Source organism: Haplochromis burtoni, unplaced genomic scaffold, assembly GCF_018398535.1.
Source record: "Haplochromis burtoni strain Fernald_Lab_line unplaced genomic scaffold, NCSU_Asbu1 Contig_493, whole genome shotgun sequence".
Taxonomy (NCBI): Eukaryota; Metazoa; Chordata; class Actinopteri; order Cichliformes; family Cichlidae; genus Haplochromis; species Haplochromis burtoni.
Genome location: NW_024582854.1, coordinates 259,499 through 271,391, shown reverse-complemented (window position 1 = coordinate 271,391; position 11,893 = coordinate 259,499). Strand labels below are relative to the sequence as shown.

At 38.6% G+C, this 11,893-nt stretch overlaps 2 protein-coding genes and 4 non-coding genes across 8 annotated transcripts in view; 5 read left to right on the top strand and 1 right to left on the bottom strand.

The window, feature by feature from the left end:
- rab34b (RAB34, member RAS oncogene family b) overlaps window positions 1-1,120 on the bottom strand; it is a 9,237-nt gene extending 8,117 nt beyond the window's left edge. The window contains exons 1-2 of one of the 3 annotated variants that reach the window (XM_005946779.3): window positions 552-1,120; window positions 62-199 (exon numbers count right to left, since the gene is read on the bottom strand). In XM_005946779.3, coding sequence (XP_005946841.1) covers window positions 62-142 — 81 coding nt within the window. In that variant the 5' untranslated portion in view covers window positions 143-199; window positions 552-1,120. The remainder of the gene's footprint in view (window positions 1-61; window positions 200-551) is intronic. The other 2 variants (XM_005946778.3, XM_005946776.3) reach the window with 2 other exon arrangements.
- A 672-nt stretch (window positions 1,121-1,792) lies between these two features.
- Window positions 1,793-1,864, top strand: LOC121812255. Its single transcript, XR_006052956.1, has one exon. It is a non-coding gene; the product is annotated as a small nucleolar RNA SNORD49 (small nucleolar RNA).
- Window positions 1,865-2,220: 356 nt separating this feature from the next.
- LOC121812256 lies at window positions 2,221-2,295 on the top strand. The gene has a single exon (XR_006052957.1). It is a non-coding gene; the product is annotated as a small nucleolar RNA SNORD65 (small nucleolar RNA).
- A 450-nt stretch (window positions 2,296-2,745) lies between these two features.
- Window positions 2,746-2,823, top strand: LOC121812254. The gene has a single exon (XR_006052955.1). It is a non-coding gene; the product is annotated as a small nucleolar RNA SNORD49 (small nucleolar RNA).
- Window positions 2,824-2,983: 160 nt separating this feature from the next.
- LOC121812257 lies at window positions 2,984-3,056 on the top strand. Its single transcript, XR_006052958.1, has one exon. It is a non-coding gene; the product is annotated as a small nucleolar RNA SNORD65 (small nucleolar RNA).
- A 3,109-nt stretch (window positions 3,057-6,165) lies between these two features.
- LOC102289068 (calpain-2 catalytic subunit-like) lies at window positions 6,166-11,559 on the top strand. The gene is made up of 13 exons (XM_005946786.3): window positions 6,166-6,235; window positions 6,316-6,588; window positions 6,725-6,812; window positions 6,901-7,016; window positions 8,550-8,683; window positions 8,792-8,981; window positions 9,068-9,133; window positions 9,303-9,388; window positions 9,951-10,022; window positions 10,212-10,369; window positions 10,519-10,676; window positions 10,943-10,954; window positions 11,077-11,559. The coding sequence occupies exons 2-13, from the start codon at window positions 6,355-6,357 to the stop codon at window positions 11,272-11,274; spliced, it is 1,512 nt and encodes a 503-aa protein (XP_005946848.1). The 5' UTR covers window positions 6,166-6,235; window positions 6,316-6,354; the 3' UTR covers window positions 11,275-11,559.
- Window positions 11,560-11,893: the final 334 nt, after the last annotated feature.

Sequence of the window (11,893 nt, the reverse complement as noted above, 5' to 3'; positions counted from 1 at the left end):
TGTGTGTGTGTGTGTGTGTGTGTGTGTGTGTGTGTGTGTGTGTGTGTGTGTGTTGACTAACCTTTGGGAGCTGAGTAATAACCCGGTCCTTCTTCACAGGTGGCAACATGCTGATGCAGCTGATCGATGCACACACACGCATGAACACACACCTCCTTCAAGAAGCCGCTATCACCACTACAAGCACACGTTTTATTCACTGCAAGAGGACGCACTTCTTGTATTTATCCCTTTCTCATAAATCACCCACAGAACTACAGAATCCACGCAGCACAATGCCTTCTAAGCTTGTCAGAATTTAAAATTTAAATTCTATTTTTAGTAGTCAATGGACAGTAATGCAGAAATACACAAACAAATAAAGTTTTTCTTTTTAACAAAGAAATCTTAATGGATTTTCACCAAATGTTGTAGAAACGTAGACAGTCACCTGAACAAAGTTACTAATGTCATTACTACTACTTCTCATGGCAGCACTGCAGACCCCAAACTAACATTCCTTACGGGCCTGTTTGCTGGTCAAGGATTATGCAAGTTGTAAAAATCTTTACCTGAAGCACTCAGAAGATGTGTTATCCAAAGTCCGCAGAGGAAACAAATTCAGAACAAAATGACGGTCCCACAGCCTCAGAGAGAAGACCCACATACTCTGAAATGAGCGACGAGACACAGAGTTAGCTGTCAAACAGCGACAATGTGCGGTCACAGGTCACATTTTATATTAAGAAATAGCTGCATTTGTTAACGGGAGAAAAAAATAAAATTCACAGTTAAGTGGACAAACATAAATTACTAGCTTGAGCACATAAACAAATAAATAACACACAAAAGTAGGTGATGACCACTATAATACAGCTCTTAGCTGGTAATTAGATGCTAAAATGCTAACAAAAAATCCGGCACGTTGTTATAAATAAAACAAAAATGTTCAAATGGTTAAAATACACGCATTAAAAAAAATTATCTATCACCACAGTTAAAGTGTTATTTAAAAAAGAAAAGAAAAGAAAAGGATTATCAAAGCTAGCGAGACGTTGGAGTAAGTGAGTGACGGTTTTCTCCGACAAAATGCGAAGAAAGCCGAAGTAGCACTGACGTTTTATTTCCGCGACAGCCGCAGTATAAAAACGCGCAAACGCGCATTGTTCGCCCTTTTGGTCTCTTCTCGTCCGGTGTGGTTCATTGTCGCTAGTTTCGCTGAACTTGCGAAGTGCATTGATACGTGAGAAGGCTGCCGTGGTTTTAGATGAAAGGCCCTGCGTTAAAGGTTAGTTTGTAAGCGTGTTTAAGTCGTGATTTCAGTTCGTTAAAGTTGAAGGTTAGCATTGTTCTTAGTTGTGATGTTGTAGCCACGTGGGGAGGACTGCTGGTCCTGTGCTTTTTGCTTTCTGCATATCTTAACGCAAGCATTGAATGCCTCCTCGATGTCTCATGTCTGCCATGACTCTGGAAAATCATATTTCTGAAAGTCTGACGCACTTATGCTACTGATAAAAAGTGGTTATGCAAATTATTTCAAACCCATTCATTCTCTTTATCTTTGTGTGAAGAACATAAAATAGTGAATTTTGAATTCTCAGAAAGCTGTCAAATGGCTGAGTAACAATATGAACACCATAGAAGGATTTAAAAAATAATTATTATTTTCCTCTCACTCTCAGGTGGACCTAGCGCTTTTGGGTCACAGTATGAGTACAAAAATTGTTCTGTTCAAGTCATCCTGTGGTCTCCTTGTGTCCTTGGAAGGTGAGTGACCATAAAGTGGACCCAGCTCTTTGTCTGATACATCTGTAACCGTGATGAAAACTGTGAATAGGAAGTGCCGTCTGATGCGATAACTGACGATGTTTCTCACTCACTGTTCTGAGCCTCAGTCTCAAAATAGCTCTGTGGTAATAAGTCTGTTCACATGAGTAGAAGTTAACTTCTGTTTGCTCTTCAGGCTGCTCGGAAGATGCCAGATCAAGAGGATGACAAACCAGGATCATAGGTTGGCTTAATAGTTCTGAACCCATGTAGTTCTGATGCATGTCAAAACAAATGAACTCACACGCTCACGGTTTCCTCCTCCGGGTAAAGGAAGAGAACTTGAGCATCCGTGAAGGATGTTTGTCTGCATGGTGCGTGCACTCCCAGCTGAACTAGTGGACAGATGTGGATTTGTTACACACAGGTAAATTTCCATTCCTGCCCATAAGCAAGAAAAACTGGCTGCTTCTGTTGTGATGAAATTTAAACTGATAACAGCTGGAATTACCGGCAGATTGTTCAGTGTTGATCATTGGTTTTCTGAACACAAAGTGAGAATAAATTTGTCTAGAATTGACTTGATCAGTTCAAGTGGCTCACCATTTTGAACTTTGTTTCAGATGTCTCTAAGTGAGCTGGTTGAGATTCATCTGAAGACATGCCTAGCCAGTCTTCGTAAGTACACTTATAACAAACCTGACAGTATTTAAAGATAAGCTCACCTTTGTACAACAAGGACTGATTTTTAAAGTACTCACGTGCACCACATGGAATTGACATCATTTGAAATCCTGCTGGGATTTGTTTGTATAATTGTGTCTGATCCTAAAAAGCTTTCCACATTTTGTCCAGTGAAATAAAATCTGTTTAAAATTGAATCCAATGCTATTCATCATTGTGTGATACTTTAAAATTTAAATCAGTGTGCTTTGTTGTGCGAAGGAGAGTTAATTGGAAATGCATTTCCTAAGAGTCCTATGAGCCCTGAGTGGCTGTATCGATGATGAAAACCTGGAATAGGAAGTGCCGTCAGATGCGACAACTGACGATTGTCTCTAATCCACCTGTCTGAGTCTCTTCAAATTAAAGAAATTGATGCTTATCAAAGTGTGCTGCATATTCTGATGTCTCCCTTTTTTATTATCAGGTCTGTCAAATGTTGACTTGGTTCACTGTCCAGTGAATTTATCAGGTAACATTTTTCCTCTATATGACAAGTACTTATCATAAATTGTGGTGATGAAACCTAAACTGAAAAGCTGGAATTACAGTCAGATTGTTCAGTGGTGATTGTTGGTTTTCTGAACAGAAAGTTGGAAGCATTACATTCTGCTGTTAGACGAAAGCTTCTTGACATTAACTTCCTCTTATTTATGTCTCAGAACTTGATTCAGTGGCTGCAGAGACTGCTTCAGTATACATGAATCCAGAGCTCGGTAAGATACATGCATGTTAAGTTATTGATTAAAGGGTCAGATGTCTTAAGTCCTATAATTGTCTTTTAGCAATAATGTGGTCTGTTTAGTGTGACCTCTGCTGGAGAAATGCAGTGATGAAGTTTGAAAAATAACATGATCCAATAAAGAAACTTTTTGGAATTGTTAGCCTGTTTTCACTTTAATCTGTGTTGGCTTTTTATTTTGCACATCGTTCAGTCTATTTCCTTTCTCTCAGGTGAAAAGAGGACTTGGACTGGATCTTTATGTGAAGATGGAAAGCATTTATTGCAACATTAAGAGCCGATGTTGCTGTAATTTGAATAAACTGTTGACATGAAACCAGTGTTCTCATCATTGTGTTAAACGATAGGCTTGAATTTTAATTCAACACCTGGTTGGCGCTCAGTAAAACACAGACTTACTTTTTAGTCTCAAAGTGTTTTAATGGCTTGGCTTTCAATATTATCTGACTTGGACTTGAACCACATCAGGTGACTGTAGCTTTACTCCAAATTTACTGCAAAGAGTCCTGATCTGAAATGAACAACGGACTTGACAAAATATAGGGAACATCAGATTTGGGTCTGATTGCATCACAGCAGCTTGAGATGAGAACCTGCCACCAGCAACCCTGTTACTCTGAAAATCACTGTCAGGTTTGAACTAAATCTATATAAATTTACTGAGTTGTAAAGCAGTCTGGCTGCTGTAAATAATGAAGTGGCTGGTGAGTGTTTATCATGCTTCTGTTGGATTTATTTTTATTGTATAGCACCTTTCAGAACTCAAGTCATTCAAAAAAAATGGCAATTTAGCTTTCTTAGGTATAAAGTCACTGACTTTCCAGAACATGTTTCAACAATCAGAATTGGTAGCTCTGTTCCTGGCTCTTCATCGGAATCTAATGAGCAAGATGAGCAACTCCAAGTCAGCCCTGGCAATAAAGTTGAATCAACTTAAATTGAAGTCTAAAGCTCAAATGCGTCTGTTTCAGGAAAATGTCTTTAACAAGTTTGGACTGGTGAATACTTTACGTTGTGTGTACTCTCCTTCCACTACTTAATGACAGTGAGCTCGTGATTTTATCTTAGAATTGTTTAACAGTTGCGCTCTCTGCAGCTGGCAGAGCAAAGCATTTTATATAGTTGGCTGTAAATATAGGGACAAATGGCAAACGGAGCATGTTTCTTAAGGCTGTAATCACCTCACTAGTAATGGGTAGATGAGGCTTCATAAAACGTTTCAGCACATTCCTCAAACTAGCAAAACAGCAACACTGTAGACACAGTGTTGCTGTTTTGCTCCATACTGACACCTGCTGGACCTTAAATATCATTGCAGGCAACTTACTTGACACAACAGACACTGATTTAATGACCTAGTTATTCTTGTATACACTGTAAGGTATTGTACTTTCTATGGAATCATTTTATATCTTTTACATATTGTAGACATCTTTAAAATATATTGTGAATGACATTAAGTGAAAATTAAACTGAAAGTATTCTGAATATAATATTACCCATTTAAATGTAATTGACTCAGTTTATTATAAATTTCTGTTCAAAAAAAAAAGTTTATCCAATGTTTTTGCATTCAGTTTATTGCGTTTTTTTTGGGGGGGGGGGTTGACGCCATTTCCCCAGTTTTGGAAAACTGACAGGCATAGATGAAGCTGGGGTACACAAAAAATGTAAAGCCAGGTGGAAAAGGTCCCCCAGTACGTTAAAGGATCCTCTGATCTTGGAATGTTTCTCTTCGACACTCTCCACAATACTAAGGGGTTGGCAGTCCTCTATAATAAAATTCAGGACTGCCTGATCCAGAACGGTCTTCCTAGATGCTTGTTTTCAAAATAATAAAACACATATTAATACAAAAAAAAAGATGATAAAGCTGTTCAGTGTCTATATAGGTTTACCTGTGTGCATTCTCGGTGTGTTTGTCTCCTCATTTTCATGTTTGGCTATGTAATGCCTAAACACTGAGGTGTTTATGTTTGTGTTAGAAATGCACAGATACGACATTTAACCTGCATAAAATGAAATAAATAATTTACACTGCAAGTCTCATCGCTGATGGATTACACTGAAACAAAGACAGACAAACTATTTGCAGTTAAAAGATCAAAATGATCCCACACAACAGAAACATTTAATTTTCTTTCGGGCTCCATTTTGTTATGGAGAGATGTATAAATTTTATTTTATTTTTTTAAATCTTTGCGAGAGTAATTTCGTGTTTTTTTGGTGGCGACTCATTCCGTTGGCGGATGCGGTACCTTTTAAACACAGTTTGGCGCGTTGGCAATGAGCGATACAGCAGCTGTATCGCTCACGTGACTTTTTCTTAAAGCGACACACGCACCGATACAGGTTTCACTCTGTGAGCTTGATATATGCGCCTGTGCGTTAGTGTTGCTGGACCCATCACTACACCTCACATTTTTTTCAGATGAGCTTTGAACAAAAGTCACCAATATTGTCTGATGGTGTAAATCAAAAGAGGCAATGCAAGTATATCTTATTGCCTCTGCTGCAGAAACATGATTCGACATAGTGAAGGTAGATAAATTAAATACCTTGTTTAATAGTTGGAGAAAAACTCAGAAGTTTAGGAGGCATAGTGGAAACATTGTCTAAGTTTGTTGAATAAGGAGCTATGACACAAAAGGAAATGGGAACACCACAGGGATAGGCCATGCAGAGCATTAGTATGACAGAGGAGTATGCTAAGGAACAGGGTGAGATAAAAGCAAGTGATTATGTATTTTCTTTAAATCAAATCAAATCAAAATTTATTTATATAGCACATATTAAAACAACAGTGTTGACCATAGTGCTTCACAGTCAGTAAAAGCATGATACAATTTAAAAAAACAATAAAAGAGGACAACAAACAATAGGTAACAACACAACAAGCTAGACCAGCCAACTTGGGACTCCAGTCTTATGTATTACATTGTCAATATATAAAAGAGGGTGTGTGCTGCACATGTCACACCTTGCAATTTCAAGGAGGGATCAGTTGGTTGTCACCGTGCACAGGTAATAATCTCTGTTCCTTTCAATGGTAGCTCTCACATGGAGTTAGGTGTCTCTGAATTATTATTTTTTCCTTGCACCAGAATCTGTCGGAAGACTTCGTCATCATCATCATCATCATCATGGCTAAATCTGAAACTTGTCTCGTCAACTTGCATTACCAGGATGGCAGCGAGGGAAGCCCCTCCAACCCTGCCAAGTTCAAAAATCAGGACTTCGCTCAGATAAAAGCTGACTGCCTCCGGAAAGGAGAACTGTTTGTGGACAATGAGTTCCCACCAAACGGTCTTTCTTTGGGTGACCTGCCTGATATGAGTTCCTCACAGGAGAGTGAAGTGAAATGGCTTCGACCAGCAGTAAAATCATTTTAATTATATTTATTTTTCTTTCACTTCGAAATCTGATGGATTGTTAGTTAGCATTTCTGTACAGTAGGAAAATAGATTCTTTTTACATGCTTGTCAGCATATTTTTCTCCACTGTCTTTTCAAGGATTTATTGAGAAAACAAGGAAAGAAGGATAAGCCTGCTTTCTGTACAGATGGTATGTCACGATTTGACTTTGGACAAGGCGACGTGGGTAAGCAAAACTTTCTTGCTTATAGCCAATGACAATGACAAGTATGTTCCACAGCTTGGGAGAACTATTAGTTTCCTCCTTTTAACAGGTAACTGCTGGTTTTTGTCTGCAATATCTGCGCTGACCTTCCAAGAAAATCTGATGGCACAAGTTGTGCCAATGGACCAGTCCTTTGAGAACTATGCAGGAATATTTCACTTCAGGGTAACAAAGGATTAATAAATGTGTCTAAAGAATACTGTCACAAAACAGAAACACAACACATTGTGGTTAATTATTTCAGAGGTGGTGAGTAACAAAGTACAAATACTTTATTACTGTACTTAGAATTTTTAGGTATCAGTACTTTACTTGAGTATTTCTTTTTCTGACAACTTTTTACTTTTACTCCCTACATTTTAAACAAATATCTTTACTTTCTACTCCATACATTTTCCAAACAGCCTCGCTACTTTTGTTTTAACATATTTGAGGTGAGTTATTGTTTCACGTCACTGCAAGTCTTGGCGATTGTGGCTCAAGAGTTGGCCGTTCATCTTATAAGTGGAAGGTTGCCAGTTCGAGCCCCGGCTCCGACAGTCTTGGTCATTGTGTCCTTGGGCAAGAGACTTCACCCGTTGCCTACTGGTGGTGGTCAGAGGGCCTGGTGGCGCCAGTGTCTGGCAGCCTCGCCTCTGTCAGTGCGCCCCAGGGCAGCTGTGGCTACAATGTAGCTGCCATCACCTGTGTGTGAATGGGTGGATGACTGAATGTGTAAAGCACTTTGGAGTCCTTAGAGACTAGTAAAGCGCTATACAAATAAAGGCCATTTACCATTCAAACATCAAACTGATTTGAGCTTAAACAGTAACACATGAAAGATAATCCCTTTCCCCAGTACAAGGGGAACAGTGTTTTTTTATGCTGTGAAACCTGCTGAAAAACAAGCTGAGGCAGATTTGCTGTGTTATTCAAAGGTGGCTTGAAAAAGCTTTGCAGGTCAGTGCAGAATAAACAGGTTAGTTTGCTTTACTGTCATGGATGGATGATGATCAAATCACCACAGCCTGAACTATCACTGAATGGAGCTCTTAATAGAAATTATTGTGAGTTGTGATTCTTTTCTCCACTCTGAGCCATTAAAACTGATTTTAGGCCCTACATCAGGGGTGGGCAATTCCAGGCCTCGAGGGCCGGTGTCCTGCAGGTTTTAGATCTCACCTTGGGTCAACACACCTGAATCACATGATTAGTTCGTTACCAGGCCTCTGGAGAACTGCAGGAGCTAATTTAGCCATTTAAATCAGCTGTGTTGGTTCAAGGATTCATCTAAAACCTGCAGGGACACCGGCCCTCGAGGCCGGGAGTTGCCCACCCCTGCCCTACATGCAGAATCTCACTTTAACCTCTTGCCGACTTATTTTCTGTTTAGAGGCAAAGTCACGCCTACAATCTAGGCAACAAAAAATGGAGGTGTTTGTATTTTCCTTCTGTTTCTCTGCTGATGTTCAGCTTATCCTAGAAATGTCTTCCAAAGAGCTACATTTTACTTTCTTACTTTGAGTACATTTCAGAGCCTGTACTTTATTACTTTTAAAAAGAAAGTGAAGAAGTGGAGTCAGTACATCAACCTTTACTGGAGTATTTTTTAACACTAGTATCTTTACTCCTAGTACAGAAATCTAATCTAGATCAAAGTACAGAATCTCGGTACTTTTGCCACCTCTGATTGATTCTTAGCTGTCCTCTCTGTTTCAGTTCTGGAGGTTTGGAAAGTGGGTAGATGTTGTCATTGATGACAATCTTCCAACGATCAAAAAGAGGTTACTGTTTGTGTCCTCGAAATGTGGAAATGAGTTCTGGGCTCCTCTGCTGGAGAAGGCATATGCCAAGTAAATAACCATCTCTCACACTTTCATGTAAATCAGTTTAGAAGGTCACATTTCTGATATGAATGTCATTGATTTAAAAATGTTTCTCCTTCTGGGTGCCTCCTTCAGACTTTGTGGCTCGTATGCAGACATGCATGCTGGGTTTCCATCAGAGGCCTGCAAAGATTTCACTGGAGGTGTAAACCAGACTTATAACCTGACGGAGATGAACTCAGCTGGCCATGGTGATCTTTGGCTCACATTAAACAGAGCAACTAGGTGCCAATCACTGATTTGTTGTTGGACTTACCACGAAGAGGTAAAAAACAGACAAACAAAAAAAACCCCAACAAAAATCAATAACAATAGATTAAAAAAAAACAACCCTTGTTCTGTCTTTTTCAGGGTGCTTTGGTCTCTGACACTGGATTGGTGAATGGCCATGCCTATTCCATCACAGGTGTCACTAAGGTAAACCAAGGAGCTAGAAATTTGCATTCAGCATAGGAGAAGAGTGAAAACAAGAGCCAAGAAAACTTAATTGCAAAAATTGTGATAGTATCAATGAATGTGATAATGTGATACCATTACTGAAGCATTTCCAATACCTGATGTCTTCACTTCATTATTTCATCTGAAGGTGGAATTAAACGGCTCCAAAGTACGACTGGTGCGAGTCATGAACCCATGGGGACAACAGGAGTGGAACGGAAAATGGAGCGACAAGTACTTGACTTAATTAAACAACATACAACGTCCATATATCGCTGACAATGACACAATTTGTACTAGCGTTGCACCTACACATACTCAACTCACAGTGTCATGATAAATAGACAGACATAAAACTGAAAAAAAAAATAGTAATTATAATTTAATCAGAAGCTGTTTACGCAAACCTACAACAGGCAGTTCAAGAATTTCCAAACATAAGATAAACAGTATAGCTGGAACAATAAGTGGTCAACAAAAGAGAGAGAGAGAAAACATAGGTATGCTGTGCAAAATGAAAATGGCCAGACATCCGCAGAGAACAATAGCGGTGGATGATCACAGGATGCTTTCTAATATAAAGAAGAACAACTTATGAACTTCCAGCCAAATTAAAAACAATGACAAACACTCTCACATATTGAAGGGGAGTTTTCAGCACAGTGCAAAATATCTATCGACCTCAAGAACAGAAATGCTGTATGTGTAGTATATATATATATATATATAGTATATAAAATATATCTGTTTTGCAGCATTAAAGTCTGTCATTAACTTATTTGTTTCGTGTTCTCAGGTCAGATTTGTGGGACAAAGTAAGTCCAGAAGTTCGAAAAAAGTGTTTCAACCATGACGACGGAGAGTTCTGGTAAATTCTAAATTTTGCACACTGATTACTCTCAATATTTTAAAAAAGCTTTTAAAAACTCAAAAACAAAAAATCATATGATCATTTTGATGCATTACCAAAGAGTTTACATCTTATTATTTATTGGTTGATATTTTATGTATATATATATATATATTTTAAATCTCTATCTGCTCATCTGTCTGCCAGGATGCAAATGGAGGACTTCTGTTCCTATTTTGCTTACGTATCCATCTGCTGTGAGACCCCTAACTTTCTTGATGGAGACTTAAAATGTCAGTGGAATTGCATGATTTACGATGGCAACTGGGTAGCAGGGAAATCTGCAGGTGGCAATGTGAAACACTGTAAGACAAGTTCACTCCTATCTAAACTTTAACTATCACTAAAATAATAATATAGTTTTTACATATTTATTTTATCTGTGCAAACACAAAACCCACCATAAATTTCTAAAATGTAATTAACAAGATGAATGTTTCCTCACTCTCTGTAGCCACCTTTGCAACAAACCCTCAGTATCGCATTCAAGTGACTGTTATAGACAAGAAGGAGCCAGGAGACAAAAACATCGTGCTCTCCCTGATGCAGAAACCTCAGGAGGGAAATCGCAATGAGATACGCCTCCACCGAACTAGACTTACCATCTATAAGGTATTCATTCTCAATGTGCTTCCTTTAATTTAAATAATTGTTAAATACTGCAACTGAATACTGAAGGACAAGAAACCAAATCTTTAAAATAATTGTATCACCCTGTTATGAAGACATGAGTACTTACCTAATTGAGCAGCTGAGTTAGTAAGACAATAATAATGAAAAAATGTCTTCGCTGATTTCACATTCATTAAAGTTACTATGGAAAATGGTTCCTGTGAAACAGTTTAATGAAGTTATTCTTACCATTTTCCAATTAACAGATTCCATCAGGGGTAAGTGAAAACAATAACAAATATATGAAACTTTGACTGTGCACCGAAAGTAAATTCAGCATTTTAATAACTTTAATAACAATGTACACTGAGACATTGACATTCCTTTATATTTCTGCCAGACTCCAAAACGACGCCTGCAACAGGATTTCTTTCAGAGGAACAGCCCTGTGAAGGCAGAAAAGACTTACAGGTCTGAGCGAGATCACATTGAACTCCACAGTCTGGAACCTGGAGAGTATGTGATCATCCCATCCACCAAAGAACCCAACATCACTGCAGATTTCGCTCTCGCTGTCTACACCAAGACTGATGAATAAGATCATGTAAAGAATCCTTCACATAACGAAGGATTAATATGATTAACTCAGGATAATAAACTACATGAATTATTTATTTAACAAATGACACCATAGGGTAATTTCCTATTTGTTAGCCAGACATGAGCTGTGTTATCGCTGCTAGTGGTGAAATATGGGTGGTTGGGTTAAAAATGGTCACATGATTCATACTGTCAGGGTTGTCTCGAAAAGCGGTCCCCAACCCCCGGGCCATGGACTGGTACTGGTCTGTGAGTCGTTTGGTACTGGGCCACGATAGTTGAGGGTCAGTTTCCCTGGGTTCGTTAACTGAATTTTCCTGGGTCTTTTCCCATGTGTTATGAATAACTCTTTTTTTTGGAACTGGTACTGGTTTTATTTTGTTGTATTCATCCAGGCCAGTCTGTTAAAATATTGTCGGACATAAACCGGTCCTTGGTACAAAAAAAAGGTTGCGGGCCGCTGGTCTAGAATACTCCCAATATAATTTTTTGCTGGGCATTTCTATTTATTTCACAGCCTGCACAGGCAAAAGCAGCCATGTAGTGCATTTTTGCACAGATAACATAAATACTGATAAATAACATGACTCTATCCTAAAAGAAATAATAGGCTAAAT